Here is a 17971-nt window from a genome sequence, read left to right as displayed (position 1 = left end):
AATAAAGTGATTCCTAATGTGGTGGAAGCCCTTGAGAGAACCAGTAAGCTTTAGAGGAATTTGGTATAAATGCTGATGATGTAGACAGGAGAAAATCTGCGTGTTGAGATTCAATTATATGATTTTTGAACCTTTCCATGATAACAAACATTGTCATTCGCAGCTGCCTATAGGGATACTTATAATCCTCAAAGTGTAAAAGTATGTTTTAGGATTTGCTTCTCAATACTGCTGAAAAGTCAGTTTTTTTTTAACGATGCCCAAATTTGACTTGAGATTTCCAACACGTCTTCTTTTTTTCATTTTTATTTGTTTTGGCTCTGTTGCAATGCAACAGACACAAATACTTTCAGTATATTTCCCTATTGAAACCTATCTGCCAGATTTTGTGCATAGGTAATGGTAATTAGAATACAAATATATTCTTTTCAGGATATAGAACCATCAGGCAGCTGAACTGTATTCTTTTGCATATCCGTGGGTTATATTGTGAAGGAACCTAGTATACCCAAGGGGAGCAGGGTGGCAAACGACCGGTGTGTTAAAGCCAATTACGTATCATACATAAAAGTGCACGTTAGCTACTTGAAAAAATTCACATTTATTTACTGTCAAACCGTGTTAAACTTTACACTGGATATTAGTGATGGGTTCATTATTAACAGGTTTACACAAAGGGATGAAAAGAAAAGCAGAATTTTGCTGAAACAATTTACATTTCACTAGAACTTTATCATAAAATAAATTAATTACTAAATATAGGCAGAAGGAATATGGAAGAGTAATATTTATGTTTTATTTTATTTTTTAAAAAAGAATAGGCACCTTTTGTTCACTAGAAAGTTTGTGAGAAGTGCCCAGTGCCCTCTTTGCCCCCTGTTCAAGAACAAACAGAGGGGTGACAAACAATCTTTTCTAGATTTCACCACATTTGTGCAAGGCATGGCATAACTGGCTTCAAAGAGTTTTTTTCCCCATAAAACACGTTCTTTTGGCCATAAGAAATTTAAATGTAAGAATAAGGACTAACTTGTCAAAGCAGAACACTGTATACAGTGGAAAATAAGTGAAAATGGGTAGAACTTACAATGACAAAGTGTAAGAAAAAACATTTGATAACATATGTGCAACCAAGAGCTTTACACAATATTTTCTCCAAACTCTTTAAAATTATTTTAATGACAATTATATTTCAGTTGGACACAAATGTATTTATTTTACCCTAGCAATAGAACAAAATATAATTTCTTTAGCCATTTTTGAATAGGTCATTGTACAGTTGAGGAAACATATGAAATAAGGCCTGTGGCTTGATTGCTAGTGGTTAAACATGTTTTCAATCTTTGCCTTAATGTAAAAGGTTTGCAGTTAACTGCAAACTGATGCAGAATATCTCTCCTGCTTTTCCAAGTCTTGTCAGGAACAGTAAGGTACAGTAAATTTGTCCCACAGGATTTTAAAGCCTACGTCTTGTATATAATACAATGCAGGCCTACAAAAATGGTGCAGCCATATTTACAAATTTAGTTCACAAACTGCTGCAGTAAAATGGCTGGAAAGTGTTGTTTCGCTTGTTTCACAATTTCTCTAAACAGCAGCAGAATCTTAAAATACCTGGTTGGCATCTCTTTTCTTTGTAACAAATAATTCATTTTAGTATACTCTGTGTATATACAAAGTTTTTGTATGTTTTATAAAAATTCACAGAACTGCAAGGTTCAGTCATCTTTTTTACACTGGAGAACCACAGGTCAACAGAGCCATCTCTTCAAGCAGAGTCTGAGGGAGCTGTATCAGGCCAACGGAGCCTGTCTTTATTTACTGACACTTGCATGGGGCTGCTGGAATTCCTTAGCTGCACTATTAAAGACTTGTCACCAGCTGCATTTGTCCTTCTCTGACATCTCCTTCTGGAATACACCCTTCTTTGTTAATGGGGATTATGTAGCCGTCACTATTACCCCTGCTGATCTGGTAGCACATCTGAAGCTGATGGCCAGCTCCAAGGTTTGGCATGCTCTTATAGTAAATGTCCTCATTCTCACTCCTCCTGGATGGAGACAGGTCTTCTTCCATGTCGGGGCTGCTCTCCTGATACGGAGAGTCTCTAAGGTTGGGCATGCTTGTGTAAAGAGAGTCTCTGTTGGGGGACTGTAGGTGGTCCTCGGCCTCGGCTGTCAGCTGGGAGACGTAGCTGTCAGTCCCCTCGGGCTTCGCTTTCTTCTGGGGTTGGTACAGAAGGGAGTGAGTCCGCTGAGGAATGAGCGGCGCCTCGAGTTCTTTGTGATGGAGCTCCAGCCCTGGGTTGTCGCTGTGCATTAAAGACGAAGCATCTGCCACAATAGCGTCATCTTCGCTGCTACTCCCTCCAATCACAGGCTTGACTGGTAGTGTGAGCTCGAGGTTGTGAGCCTTGCTGCTGCCCCGTAGGTTGTTGTGCACTAATTCTGAAATGATCATTTTCTCAAAAGCGGCATCATTCAGACTTAGTCCACAGTCCACAACTTGCACGCCGTCATTATAGTCCCCCTTGCGTAGTGAGTAGCTGTTGTTGAAATTACCATTTAGCGGTAGAGTATCCATGGCACTTGTATCCCTGGCATTGTTCAGTGAATGTCCTGAAACAGAAAAGGAAGGGGCTCGGTTACTGCCTCTGTTCCTTCCTCAAGAATCTTTACTTTTTTGTACAAAACTTTTTAATGTCGTTCAGGACAAAGTTGTATTTGAAAGCTAACACTTGGAAAGTGCCAGGCTTTCCTGCATTCCCAACTGTCAACAGTTGCAACCCCTTAGATAACAGGAACAAGTGTGAAAGAATAATACTGTTTTCCAGGGAGGGAAGATGGTATAGAGAATGTTGCTTTATCAATTTCGGGGAGACAGTAGTTATGAATTGATTTTTGGTCAAATCTCTGACACTCTTATAAAGACTTCACTCCATGCCCTTGCATAGTTAATGCAAAGCAATTCATTAGTGACATTTACATTTTAAAGTACGAGACTATGGTTTATAAAAATAAAATTAACAGAATTTGTCCTAAACAACACTAAATTAAAAAGGAATAAGTCACATACAAAAACTGAAGGCAAATGTACAACATAAACCCACATAACTGGCAAGCAACTCTTTAAACAACATTCTAACATTTCCTTTTTCTGGAGATGAAGTGAAAAAAAGAATGAAAAAATGGACAGACACAAAGAATTATGTTAAACAAAGACAGCCGTCTCTCATACTGACTGGACCAGGGGCCCACAAGCACCATCCAACAACACGATAGACAGCAGGTGGAATGACTCACTTTGGACAACTCACATCATGTCTGTCTGCTCAGGCTATCTGGCCTAAGAGTAGCTGATATATAAAAGAAAGTAAAATGATTTATTGTAACATGATGAAGAATTTCTAAGCTTCTCAGCAACTTAGTCAGAGCAAGGGTTCAACAAATTAGATTACCAGCAATAGCAGCCTTTTACTTTTTCATTGAATATTTCTTATTATTTTGAACTTTTATTTGGTACTAATACTCTAACAGCAATGGCCCCAGGCTCCTATTGGTCAAAGTTTGCCTGCAGCCCTGCAGTCTGCATCAGTCACAGTGACAGCACCGAATGAACCAGCAGAGTCTACTGTACGAGACTGGCCCACAGACACCATGGGCGTGGAGGTTAAACGCAGAAATGTTAGGAGATTTCTTAAGTATGGGTCACAGAAATTAAACCAAGAATAAATATCAACTGTGGAATGGGAAAAGGGTGTCAGCCTTGGCTAATATATTTTTATTTCTAAAGGAATGAAAGATTGGATACGTCTGCTGAAGATATGAAAAGAGGTTCAGGAGGAAAAAAAATATGGTAACATGCTCTCTTTGAATCAGAGTTGTATTTTTCTACAGACACATAAACATGTAAACTAAGACATCACAGTGCTTCTCAGGCAGATGAAAAAAAAAGTTTTAGAGAAAATTAAATGGTCTGTACCATGGAAAGTTAGGTTATTCGTTCTCAAAATCCTAGAGAAAAAAATCACTTGTCTACAGATAGGTCTGGAAAAAAAAAGAATGAAATGATGTTATTGAAATGAGACTGACCACTGTGAGGCTGCTGCATTGTATGCAAGGCTTGGAGGAGTTTAGGAAAAAAATTAATTCTTTGAAACAATAGGAAATTTCCCTTTTTAGTGCTCACTCCACTCTTAAAGCTGCAGATTATCCTAGAAAACTCAATGTCATGACCAATAAATACCTAATAAATGCTCAATTAATTATCATTAGCAGAAAATGAGAAAATGGGGGGGTCATATTTATTATTGACTCATCTTATTTAAAAAATTCTGATCCAACTTCTACATTTGAAAAGCTGACAATTCGATTTGTATCATGCTCCAAGGCATGTTTAACAAAACGAAGTTACGATAGTTCTTTGCACGGCTTCCTTTAGCCTCGTTGATACAAATCTCCAGCTTTATAAATTTATATATGTGCCACAAACTTTAGAAGATCTACTACTAGGAAACATTTGATGTTTTAAATTATAAGTGACACGGGGATCAGTTGCTAGCATTTGTTTCCTCTGTCGAGGTTTGATCTTGTCATTTTTCTTTTTATTGTTGTTTAATAAATATAAAAATATATACTGGGTCATCCAAAAGGTGTTTTCTATGATATACTGCAGATTTAAGCACATCTTTGGCTGGTTTTGAAGAGGCAACTTTTTCTGCCCAAGTTCAGGTAATTCACTGGAAGACTTTCCACAGCCTGTAGCAAGATTACTGTGGGAATGCAGAAATGATAAGTCAATTATTAAGCATTCTGGTTGACAGTACCTCAGGCTTTAAAGAGCAAATTATTTCAGCATTGCATGTACTTAAGTATGGACAGCATTTGCTACAGACCTCTATTACTGACAATAGGCAGTACGTATAGATGTACTGTTTGAATTTGGAAACATTTGAGTTGCAAATTGTGAACCACTTGCCCGCTGAGTCTACTTCATGACTGCTAGTTATGTTTTAATTGTGCCGGTTAAAAATCATGCTGAAAAAATTTACATTTGATAGGCAAAGTTAAGTTTTACTCCCATACTTGTCTCTCTGTAGGTTGCTAGAGGAAAGCATAAGGAAAGTAAGAAAAACAAGAGAATGAAAAGAGAAGCTGCAGTTACGTTAAAAAAGAATGTCAAGAAAAAAAAAAACAAAACGGAAACGAAGTTCTGTGTTTAATTTAGTGGCAAATATCAATCACAAATAAAGATTATATGCTAACTGTAATTATGCAATAACTTTCACCAAACTCTTGAAAATTCTGTTAATATTAAATATATATATATTTTTTAAATAAATAAGCTATTAGAAAATACAGTAAAATACAGGATGTGTTAGTGACAATCTCTCCCCCTCCCCCAATAAAAAACTATAGGTATAAACTGACTAATATTAACTTTATTCTTAAAGTTTTTTAAGAAGAAAGAAAAACTACCATAAAGCTGCACTATACTATAGTTTGGTTACATTGATAATGCTGGATGTAGTTTTCTATACCTAGGCATCCAAATTATTAGCTAAGTCATGCCAGAAGCAAACTCCGTCAGCAAGCTTTAGAGTCAACTGAATAGTATATTACATAGATAGGATACCTCTAAATGATATAAATCTTGAAGATGGGCTCTCAGACCATGTGATGTCAGTCCTGTAATAATATATTAAGATTTATGCCACCTGTGTCAAAAACATGGATAATTATTGGTAAATACTATCATGACTGAATTTTTACTATAATATAGTGCAGTTTTAGAAGCCTGGCATGGGCAATACCATAATGCTTTTTAACTGAGAAATTAAGGATGTAATAGTAAGTATATGGCAACTTGAGTGTTCTAGAAAGAGGGCAAAGATCAGAGTTCTGTTTAGCAGCAAAGAAAGGTAGTTGTATTCGTAAGTATAAGCACACCTGGTGAGTTAAACACAGGAGCTGAAGGGGCATTACATACAACTGTTTCAGCGAGCAATGTGTTATAGGGGTTGTTAGTGCCGTGGGGTCGAAGAAGAGGGTTTGTTAGTAGGTAATTGCCAGTCATTCCTAAAGCAAAGAAACAGAAAAAAATACATCAGTTCTCTTATTTTAGTGTTGCAGTTGCAGTAAAGTACTTTTCGTATTCATCAAGGGTAGTGGATAAGTTGGCAATGGAAAATCTGCTGAAATTTTCTGACTGTATTTGAACGACTAATTTGAAGGAGAAAGGGAAGAGGGAAGTTAAATTTCAGCAATTCACAGGTGCTTTCTAAGTCCCCCAAGTAAACACCTGCTGAGGATGACATTTACTAATTTATACAAAATCACTGTTAAACAAAAATGGCAATTAAATGCACAGAGATCAACATTATGTTTCAAGATGTTACTGCTTAATATTAAAAACCTAACCACTGAGGCCCAGAAGAGGGAATCTCAAACTTTCAGAATTTACAGGTGTGGGATTATCCCTCATGAAAACATCGGTGTTAATACCAACTCTGATACAAGCAGGAGGAAAAACAACTTTCACAAACAGGTAAAAAGTATGACACATTGCACCAAGCTTCTCTTAGTAAATGCAAGAGCACACATGCTGAGGGGAAAAAAGAGACTGTGTATAATGAATTATTAGACCATTCACAAATTCTATACAACAAGAATTCTCCTTCTGTAATCTTATTTGCCAGGTTTCAAAAATGAATCATTGAATAATTCATTTCCTTTTTGATAGTCATCTTAACAGAATTAGGTAAAACATCAGAGCAATGGAATAAACACACATTTCACTCATTCTAATTGACAAATTACAAACCTTTCAATACTTATCAAACATGCATTTTGCATAGCTAATGTAATTTGGCTAAAAATATTTTAAAATTCAAGTTGGTTTTGATGCCATACATGTGCTTTTTTTCATTTTAAACCAGAATCTCATCAGAACAATGTCAACAATGAAAAATGGCTTTCATACTACATTGTGATAAAATATAACATATTATATTACAAAACAGTACATCAAAACTGAAATTACCCGGATAAATTACCTTTCCAAGAATATATCAAATAATATATGATTTTTTTCAAAATAAATTGAAATTTACTAAACTTGTACTCAGGAATATGTGTCTGTACATGTACTTGTGCCCTTATCTGGCTAAATTATTTTATTTGCCATATTATTTTAAGTTGGAATTATATTGATTATGTGATAAGTTTAAGGCTATAATTGTAGATACATTAAATAATAACAACTCAAATATAAAAATTACTTTGTAAATTCTCATGTAGTTTAATTATTTGTTTATGAAGAGTTAGTATAAATGTTTTGACATTTACTTTTTACTTTTTGAAAGAAACGTAAAAACAGAAGAATTTTACAAATAAGAATTTTCACTGCAAAACTGGCACTGTTTAATGTGAATAGTAGTTATTCTAATTATACTAATGTTTTAAGAAGAAAACTTACATAAATGTACGTTTAGAAAGAATAAATCTGTATTCACTAGGAAAAAATTTTAATCTGAGGCAAAGCATGCTCTCAGAAATTACTTTTTCCAGCCTCACTCTGTTAACATGGTATTTGAAATCATACTTTTTGCATTACATTATTGAATAAAAAGAATTTATATGTACTTTAATAAAGGATAAAAGATGACTCAACAGGTTTAAGAGCTTGTGATATAAACCGATTTGAGAGGAAAATTCAGCATTTTCTCTAGAATTATTGCAAATTGGCAAAAGGCACAAAATTTAAATTGTAAACTCAAATTTTCCTAGTAACTGACCTTGATTAAGTGTTGAAGTGCTATTGATGTCACCTGAGATAAAAGAAGATTCAGATTGTTTTCTCACAGTGTCATTCCACATCCTTCTTATACGACTCTATTAACATAAAATAGCAAGACATATGTTATGTTAGTTTTCCCAAGCTTACCTTACATTAAAGACACACAAAGATGTACCCTAAACAATCTGTGCAGAATTATCTTTTGACCTTTTTTAAAAAAAATGTGTGTTGATTCTGTTCTAGAACTAAGGAAGTCTATATTCCTCTGTTGCTTCTCTACTAAGGAGTATTTAATTTTCCAATCTTAAAAAGAGTGTTCACTTATTGTCTTTTTTTAAAGTGGAGATGGCTAGTTAGTCAACAAATGTTTACTGAATGCCTACTGAGTCCTGTGCTATGTGAGCTTAGGATATCTAATGATTATGACATACTTCTTAAAAAAGTATACCTCTCAAAAAAGGATGTTTACACTTAAAGAAACACCTTGAAGAAATACTTAGGAAGAAATTAAAACCAAAATACTAAGAAGGCAAGTATTTGCTACCTAGATCATTATAATGAGGAAACAATTAGTACATCTGAAAAGAACATGTCTCAGAAGGCTTTCCATAAAGAAGATTAATTAAAGATGCTGTCAAACTCTTTGTTACCTGTGTGCCAGAGGAATACCGAGCACTGGTTCTGGTGGTGGACGCCTTCACTGAACTGTGAGGGCTTTCAGTTGGGAGGCCGCCACAGCAATACGAGTGTCTGAAGCACTTGCCATATTCTTTTCGTACCTGCATTAAATAACCACAAGACCAAGGGATTAATATAAATATACTTGCTCCTCTCTCGCTCTCTAATTAAATGAGCAGACAAGACAAGAAGTCCCACTAACACTTTTCCGTGGAGATTACAAAGTCAAGTTCAATTGAAACTGGTGAAATGGTAATCAGAAAAACACCTCTGTCCACTAGACTGGCTAGTAGGATCTTTAAAGGGTGATATCAAATGTAGAAATGCTTTATACCCTGTTTTCATTATGCAAATGTTATTTATTGATACAATGGTAATATCTTAAAAGCCTTATTCTAGCTACAGCCTTAGTAAACCCAATTTTCTATTTCATGCTAAGAAAATAAGATAAAAAATTTAGTATTTTCCTTGCTTAATTACATTTAACCACTTGTAATTCAGTCATTTAAGGTTTATGTGCTTCGTGTCCTCTTAGGTAGGTCAGTACATAAACTTCTTTTACTAGATTGCATGGTGTTGCAGGTGACCTCTTTATAATGAAAGACTACTTTGGCACAAGAATAAAGGAAAAAAAGTCCTTTGATACATATGCCATTAATTAGGATGGAATGTTTTCTTCATTTTCTGATGTGTCTAGCTCTAACATTTAGTGTAGAGAGTCTGAGATGCCTATTCACTTTATTAGCACACAAGGGAACTATTTAAGCAATTTCCATTCACATTAATGAGTTACCCATGTAATTTCCCTTTTCCCCTGAAGCTTGGACATATGAATAGATAGAAAAGTTGTCAGGCCTAAAAGAAAGTTGAAACTTTAAAAAGTGAGGTCCAAACAACTGCTAAATAATAGGGCCCCACTTAGGTGGTCAAGGATTGGGAGGAGTTGGGGAGAGTTCTGGATTCTGTGTAGCTTTACTGGCATAGAAACAGGTTTCATTGAGGCTAAGAGCCAGACTTTGAAATTACAAGACAGAAGAAGGAGAGGCTGCATAAGAAATTATTTTTTCTAGTAGGTTACAAAAAACACTCAAAGGCTTCCCCCTCCCCGCCCCCCCCCATTTCTATGCTCAATATCTGCCTGCAAAGGCCAAAACTTTGACACTTATTCCTTGGGAAATTAGAGAATTAAAGTCACTAATGACCTTTTAAATCTAAGTGCACTTGAATTTTCATCCTCTTAGCTTTATTTAATTGTATCTATTAGAACAAATAACAATGGGGTTGAATTTTCAAAGCATTTTCTCTGCCTAAATATGCTCACTCAAGCAGTTAGAACCATGATTTTAACTAAATCATCTTATATTCTTAACAATTCATCCTGGCAGCACCCAATAGGACATATCCAAGACTAAGTAGAACCTGTTCAAAAGAAATGTAACACAATGATTTTAAAATGTAATTGTTAATTAAAAAGCATAGCAAAATCTCTGTAAAATTAATATACAAACTCTATGAGGAAATAATGATGACCTCATCCTTTTTCTGCTAAGTTTATGCTTTGTCAAAAACATTTGACAGAAGGTATGAATATGTGATTATCTGCATGTATATAAAATGCTCATCTATGCAGAAAATATATAAAAACCAAAGTAATTACAAGGTTATACCTGTATAATGTTTAGAAAGTTAAGGTTCAGTGTTATTAAATAATACATGATACCTCACAAAAAATTTCGGCACACTTAATGGCTATTAACTGCTCTGAAATCCTATATAACCAAGACAACGGCAATCAAAATGGTATTTTATCCAAATAATACCCTCCGGTGTTGGTTTTGCCTAATGCCTATATTGCTGTGAATGTACATTATATTTGTGAGTATTGCACATTCCACTGTCATTATCTCACAATTATAGCTTATTCAGAACTGATGGAAGTAACAACACTATCATCTTGTCAGGACTGAAAACATAATTGTTTTCACTTTCACAACTCTATTTCTCTGTTCAGTTTAGTGACCAACTAGGAATAACAGAATAAAAAGACTACATTAGATATGCAGACAGGGAAAGGATGATACCTGGTGATAGGCATAGACATTTTAAACTTAAATGGTAGCTAAGCTATTCTCTTAGGTTTAACATCTTCTTGTAATAGATTAAAATTTTTCACCTTCAACTTTAATTTTTGAATCAGTTTTGCTGACTCCACTTAACATTAAATCAGGACAAAATAATAAGATATGAGATATGAAATTGCTGGTTTTTAAGATCTTTCAAAATTACTCAAAAGACAACATTGATATTCATTTTTTTGTATATCTTGTGCTTTTAAAATTTAGACCATTTATCCTTATACTCAATTTTGTTTTGAACCACTGCATTCCTTTTACTGAGCAAAGAACAAGATTATTTAACTTTTTATTTTTCTTGTATACCCTTTGCACAAAGCATTTTTGTAGACTCCAAAGAAGAAATCTTAACATAAGTATCTAGTTTATAATATTCCCAAATTGACATTCAAGAGATGATTGGTATTGACACATTTTACATGTGAAGCCTGAGCTTCCTGACTTTCATTACAATTAATTTATGATTAAAATATAATGCTATTAATAATATTCCAGTTGTAACTTAAAACCTTCCCTATTATATGCATTATTTTCAAATCAAAGAACAAGTTAAGCAGAGCCTCTAAGTGTTTTCACTTACTTTCTTTTGGAGAGCACAGTGAAAGATGAAAATGAACACTCCCTGGAAAGCATTAAAGATGGTGAAGAGATAAGCCATCACAATAGTCTCCTCATTAATAAAAAGCAACCCAAATGACCAGGTTAGGCCAAGAAGACACAGAAGAGCGAAAGCACCAAGCACCCAAGACCTGAAAAAATAAAGTGCATTTCATTAACAGGTTCAATGAGAGAACAACACACATCACACTTAAATATTAACATATCAGTAGTAGCAGTTGACTTTATGTTCACATTCAAATTCAACAGCATTTTGGCTTTAACCTTTCATTGATTAAAGAAAGAACAATAGCATTTAGTACTGCAGTCTCCAGTGAAAACAGCAACAGCAGGTATGACCTTTTCTTACTCAGAATAAACAAGGTATGAAAACTATATTAAAATACAAGGTGTAAAACATCCCCCGTGACTTTATTGTCTTTTATGTGCATTTTGGTAAAAGAAATTAAGGAGTCCTTAATTAGTTTACTCCTATATTTTTATTCCTGTGGTGCACTCAAGACACTGAATAATGTGACACATACAGAAAGGTTAAATGGCAGATAATCACTTAACACCTAAACTTCAGATTCTAAGAAACTAATCTTAGGTGAACCTAAGGTTTTATAACTGAAGCATGAAGAAGCCTAGCTGAAATGAGACAAAAACATGAGAACAACTTCAAAATAAAATAATTTGGGAGAGATTTCATCATGAATAGCTTAAGGAGAAAGGAACTGTAGAAAATAGGACGGAATGAGAGGATTTAAAGTCAGTGCATTCCATGTCTAACTAATGATCTTACTTGATAAATGGCTTATTATCTTCATAGCTAGAAAGCATTATAAGCAGAAAAGAGAAACAAAATTATTAGACAGAATTAAAATAGAAAGTAATAAGAAAGCATTTATATATTTTATAAAATTAGTCAAAATTAAGAAAGTCAAAATGCAGAGGCAAGCAATTAAAAAATAAAGGCATATTATAGTTTAAAATATTCTAGCAAATAAGATATTCCAAAATAATTATAAAAATTAAGGGCAATTCATGATATTGACGGATTTGTAAAAAATATAAATCATGCCATAAATTTGTTAATGTAGGGTTCTACCTTACCCAGGTAAGTCCGTATTATAGTAGCCATCACAAACACGGTAATTACTGGTGTAGATGAGAAGACAGAAAGAGGAAAAGGAAGAAAAGAGAGAGATGCTAAAGATTAGCTCTCTCTCTTACCATGCAACATGCAATGAAGCTGGCACTAACCTATCTAAAACTTCATCTAATTTAAAAAAAATTACCCTTACTATAGATCTGCCATTTTTAACATTAAAAATATTTTCCATATCCCATTATAACCAACTTGAACAATACCTCCTCAAATTTTAAGTTAACTCACATTTAAAAAAATTACTCTGAAAATGCTTTTATAAGATGACTTAATGAATCAACAGCTATCAATTTTTTGTTAATTAGATAACATTTTTTCCATCGATAGGATATTGCAGTTTTTTTCAACATTGAAATAAAGTAAACATTTATTTAATTATCATGAAAACAACAGACAATCTCCAAGTTAACAATAGTAATGGAGTAAATTCTCTTAGGAAAACAGGATTAGAAGTAGAAACTGCTCAGAATCCTTAATAAATCAAAAAGTCATTTAACAAAACAAACTTAATATAATCATATCAGTCATGCAAACAGGAACATCATATTGAATTGCATTTTAAATTCAAATGAAATTGCAACAGTGATATGGAATTTCCACAACGCCACTGAAACAATTTCCTGGCTGTAGATCAAGACAGAAATTATTACCTAATTTTTGACCAATGTCTGTGACATGGTAACAGTGAGACTCAACCTTGATCAGTAAAACTTCATTCTGAATAATTTCTACAGGTGAAAGATGGTATTCATGTATTCCCTGTGGAGAATACCTTTCACTTAGTTTGTCAAGCAGTAAAATTAAAATACGAAATACTTACTTAATGTTTTCCAACCTGCTAGAATCTGGTTTCAATGTGTTTGAGTGCTTCACCATTTTGCACAATGTGATCACCAGGAAGATAATATTTAGCTGTTACAACAAATAAAGAATTAGATCACTACGACAAACAGTAAAAATTAATACATTTTTGCCAACATATTTAATGGGTTAATGCAGTTAAATATGAATAACACAAGTATATGGTATTCACTGATTCAATTCTAGTTTATTTATGCAATGATCAAGTTGAGTCTAAATAAAAAAATACTCTGGCTATGTATGATCGATTTTTTAATAGATCATTTGACATGAAATTGAAACCTCATTAAATCAGTATCATGTGGTGATGATTAAATAAATTAGACAGCCTAAATTAGTTTCTTTAGCTAGAAGTACTCCAGGGCCTAAAAACCATCTAATGAAAACATAGAAGTGAATTCCTTAGAAGGGGCATTTACATCATGCAGCTTATAATGGAAAGATCCCTGAATTTGGGACCCTAAGACTTAGTTGAGAGTCTAGTTCTTGATTTTGACTGATTAAATGATGAAAAATAACATTTGCATACTCTTTTTGTAAGGTAATGGTGAAGATCAAATGAGATAAAATATATGAAAAATGTTAGCTGGTTATATAAAGTAAGATAAACTTTAAAATATATAAATGTACTTGCTATTTAAGTGTTAAAGACCATCATTTCTTTCTTCCTGATGTCTCTATACTGTATGGAAGTAGGTAAATTCCAAAGGCTGTTTTGAGTCCCTCTAAACACTCAGTTGTACAAAGAATGTAGGTGCAACAAATGCCAACTGGGGAAGATAGAACCTGACATGGAAGGACAGTCTGGCAGGTCAACTTGAGAGAACTCAGAAGAAAAGAGTTGCTTTGACTGAGGAAAGCTAAAGGTTTGTAATTTGCATTTGCGTCTACGGAAGCCTGGCAGAATGCTGGATGGAGTGAAGGCAGTTCCATTTTTATGCTCTAAAAATAAAACTATGCTAAATTGCTCCTGGATTTTTTGACATTTTATTTACTTCAGATTATTACTTTAAAAAAGACAAAATGAAGTTATTTTGTGAGGATTAAGTGATTTAGTGAAGGCACAAAGGGTATATTCAGAAAAGGACCTGTTTATATGTAGAGACGAAAGCAATTCCTTGGTAGTAAACAATCGACATAACTTTGTTACAGTAACGTGATTATTTTTACTGAGTCACAATACCATCTGATAAAATGATAACATTATTTTACTCATTCATCACCACTTCTGATTTTATAACTAGGAAAAATGATGTAAGGCAATAAAGAAAATTTCCAAGTCCTTCCTAACGAGTTTAAGGAACAGAGCAAAGGTTTTAAGCTGTGTATCAGTCATTTTGTCTACTGTGCCTTGTTATTTCTCTTAGATGTAGAATTTCCTCTTAAGGACTAAAACAGGTATAATTTGCAAGTGCTGGCAGACAGCATTCCATTAATTACTTGAGGACAAAAGAAGCTCTTTGCTTAAAAAAGTACTTAAAAATTAATTTCTTAAAATACTTGTCTAGAGAAAAAGTAAATAAATTGGTAAAAAAAAATGTCTAGCTTTATATTCTGAAGATTATAAAGTCCAGTTGGTCATACATAAATAAAGGCTTACATTTTCAGGAATATTACAATATGATTCATTTCATTCAACAAATATTTATTGACCTTACTGCTCCACACAAGAATGTGCTTATTGTATAGGGATAAGACACAAATTTTTGCCTTTGAGAAATTAGGGAGATCTTTGTGATAGTACAATGAATACTTAATTTGATTTTAAAGAAGCATGGTACAGTTTATCTCTAATTTTTTTAAAGGCAAAATCAGTAGTGCTTTTACTTTTTATTTTATATAACAGTAAGCCTTAACTAGGACAATAGGAATGGTTAAAAACAAGTACTCCAAATAATCCTCAAAACAAACAAACCAACCAAAACCCATATAAGGAAACAAAGTAGTTACAACTCTTAGGTAAGAATGGCTGCCTTAACAGATTCATAATCAAAATCTTTTAAACCTCCTGACCCTTCTTTTTGAATGTCCTGATAAAACTGTTCATTTCTTTTATTACAAACTTCCAGACCTAGGGTTGCCCTCTACCCCAACACCTTTTGTTAAATAATTTTCTGAAGCACAAATGGGCCACAATTTGGAGCTCATTATTTTCTAAGCATATTACTTATCCCCTCAGGAATAAAATAATAGTAGTGGTAGTAGTACATTCAAGGAAAGAAAAAAAGTTATTACCCACCACAATGTCTAAACCACAAGGAAAGTAAAGAATGTGAATGTGAAAAAAATGTGGATGTATCAAGTATTATGCTATAAAAAGAAAATGAGTACAAAATGTGAACTCGTGGGGGTTACATCCATCCAAACATATTTTTCAATGAAGAAAAACCAGGCCAAAAAAAAAAAAAACAGTTATTTAAGAACTAGCTCATTTTCCAATAAAATTGAAATGAAAATGAAGTGTACCTATGTAAAAATAGAATTAAAGCTTAAATATGATACAAAGACATTTGTTTCTTGTTAAGACAGAACTAACCAACTTGAAAATGCCACAGAAAACATATTTCATTTAATCCTTAAAAAACAGACTGTTAGATGCATCTCTCCTCACACTACTGAAGTTTTTAATGTTATACATGTGTTCAGTGTTTCTTCCTAGCTACAAAGATAATACAGTCAAAAGACATAAAGTTCAGAAAATTACAGGGAAAAAAAATACCCCGCCCACAACGTATAATCCTATCTCCAGAGGTAGTAGGTAGCACTTCGATAACCATTTTACAAATCTGTGATGTTAATTATCTTGCCAAAGACTACTTAGGTACTATAATGTCAATGCTGAGATTCAATATACTGTCTTCTGGCTCCATGGCCCAGTCTTGTCAACAAAATTAACCAGTTTATTCTGGTTGAGAAAATTAGGAGTCTTCTAACAAACCAAAGATACACTAGTTTTGTATTTTTTAAAAAAAGGTTCCACTTCTATAAAGAGTAATCTAATTTACCACTCAATCAGAGATGACCAATGAGTTGAAGATATAATATTAAACTAATTAATACATAGAGCACACTATCAAAGAAATCCTAAATGACATACGAAGGTGTGCTCTTCAAATGATTTCCACTTGATGGGCTTGCCATAATAACCAATTCTCCATTTCCTTTGCAAAACACTACCATCCCATAATCAGCAAATAGCTAAAACGTCCACATGTTTTTATTCCCACTAGCCAAATTGTACTTTGAACAGTTATTTGTGTTTTCTTAATCCTGTCTGTGCTAGTTATATTCATACGCAGCTAAACATCACACAAACCCATAAAACCCGAGTGGGGAAAGAAAGCTATTGTTTCTAGCATATTTAAAATCAAATGTTTCAAGAAGATGTTTGAAAAGTGAGTCTCTTTAAAAACAACTTAAAATCCTAGAAAAATAATCATAAAACCACAGAAGGACTCTTGCAGTCAGATTGTTTCACAAGTGTCTGAATTCTCCAATTTACAGAAACTGAAAATAAAAATTTAGCCAACACACTAATGGTTAAGTTGCCAAGAAATTTAGTTAAATCCAACACTAATTTAGTCTTTGAAATACGACAACGATATATAATTACTGAGGCAATGGTATCTTTAATAGGAGAAAATAACATCATTGTAAGACAAAGTAATTATGAAAAAAAGGCATGCAAGACTTATTGTGAATCACAGCGTAAGAGCAAAAACTGCTAAGCATGAGATATTTTTCTTTTCCTCAACTCCACATTAAAAAAATTTACCAAAAAAAGTCTATTATTTAGCTATTGAACATTTTAATACATTGCCACCAAAATACATGTGAGTGAAATATTTTCTGGAATTAAAAAGAACACTTACTGAAGTGTTAACAAATTCTTTAAACTGTGGTTTTACAGTTCTCTGATTTTCTCCAGTGTCTAAATATGTAAATGCTAATTTTTAGTTTCATGGATAAATACTGTTCCTATGATCTTTTTTTTTTATATATATATATATTTTTAAATTTTATTTATTTATTTATTTATGGCTGTGTTGGGTCTTCGTTTCTGTGCGAGGGCTTTCTCTAGTTGCGGCGAGCGGGGGCCACTCTTCATCGCGGTGCGCGGGCCTCTCACTGTCGCGGCCTCTCTTGTTGCAGAGCACAGGCTCCAGACGCGCAGGCTCAGTAGTTGTGGCTCACGGGCCCAGTTGCTCCGCGGCATGTGGGATCTTCCCAGACCAGGGCTCGAACCCGTGTCCCCTGCATTGGCAGGCAGATTCTCAACCACTGCGCCACCAGGGAAGCCCCGTATGATCTTTTTCAGGAGGCAATACACTCTAATAAGAGTTATAATTTTGTATAATAAAACATTTCAATAGATTTTCTTCTTTTCTCTTCTACTCTTATTCTCTTAAAATGTAACTATGGGAATCAGAAAAAGAAATAGAGGGGGCAAAAAAAAATCTTTGATAAAATCTGTTGTCCAAAATAGTCACTTGAAGACTGAAAACCTTAGTTTCAAATGATGTACTGAGTTCTTTCTTCTTATCATTTTCCCTATGACGTAAATGGCTCTTTCTAGCCATATACTTCTGTGCTTCTTTTTTTGTTCTGGTTAAAGTAAGCAATTTCTTTCTCCTCACTTTTATTTCTTCCCACTTTATTTTTCTGCATTTGGTATGCATTTAAAAAATAAAGAAATCACAACCATCAATGCAGAATTCTCCTTATTTCTCACTGG

General features: G+C 33.8%; 1 protein-coding gene across 13 annotated transcripts in view; it reads right to left on the bottom strand.

The window, feature by feature from the left end:
- Nucleotides 1–582: 582 nt before the first annotated feature.
- ADGRL2 (adhesion G protein-coupled receptor L2) overlaps nucleotides 583–17971 on the bottom strand; it is a 262441-nt gene continuing 245052 nt past the window's right edge. For 7 of the 13 annotated variants that reach the window (XM_036860238.1, XM_036860227.1, XM_036860216.1 and 4 more), the window contains 5 exons: nucleotides 13196–13287; nucleotides 11188–11356; nucleotides 8448–8576; nucleotides 7796–7892; nucleotides 583–2618 (listed from right to left, as the gene is read on the bottom strand). In XM_036860238.1, the coding sequence (XP_036716133.1) occupies nucleotides 1864–2618; nucleotides 7796–7892; nucleotides 8448–8576; nucleotides 11188–11356; nucleotides 13196–13287 (1242 nt within the window). In that variant the 3' untranslated portion in view covers nucleotides 583–1863. Of the gene's footprint in view, nucleotides 2619–3302; nucleotides 3356–5634; nucleotides 5717–5948; nucleotides 6078–7795; nucleotides 7893–8447; nucleotides 8577–11187; nucleotides 11357–13195; nucleotides 13288–17971 lie in introns of those variants that run through there. The other 6 variants (XM_036860290.1, XM_036860322.1, XM_036860312.1 and 3 more) reach the window with 4 other exon arrangements.

The sequence above is a fragment of the Balaenoptera musculus genome, chromosome 1 (genome assembly GCF_009873245.2).
Source record: "Balaenoptera musculus isolate JJ_BM4_2016_0621 chromosome 1, mBalMus1.pri.v3, whole genome shotgun sequence".
In the NCBI taxonomy this organism is placed as follows: domain Eukaryota; kingdom Metazoa; phylum Chordata; class Mammalia; order Artiodactyla; family Balaenopteridae; genus Balaenoptera; species Balaenoptera musculus.
Note: the sequence above shows the minus strand (reverse complement) of the source record. Positions and strands in the feature narration are given on the sequence as shown.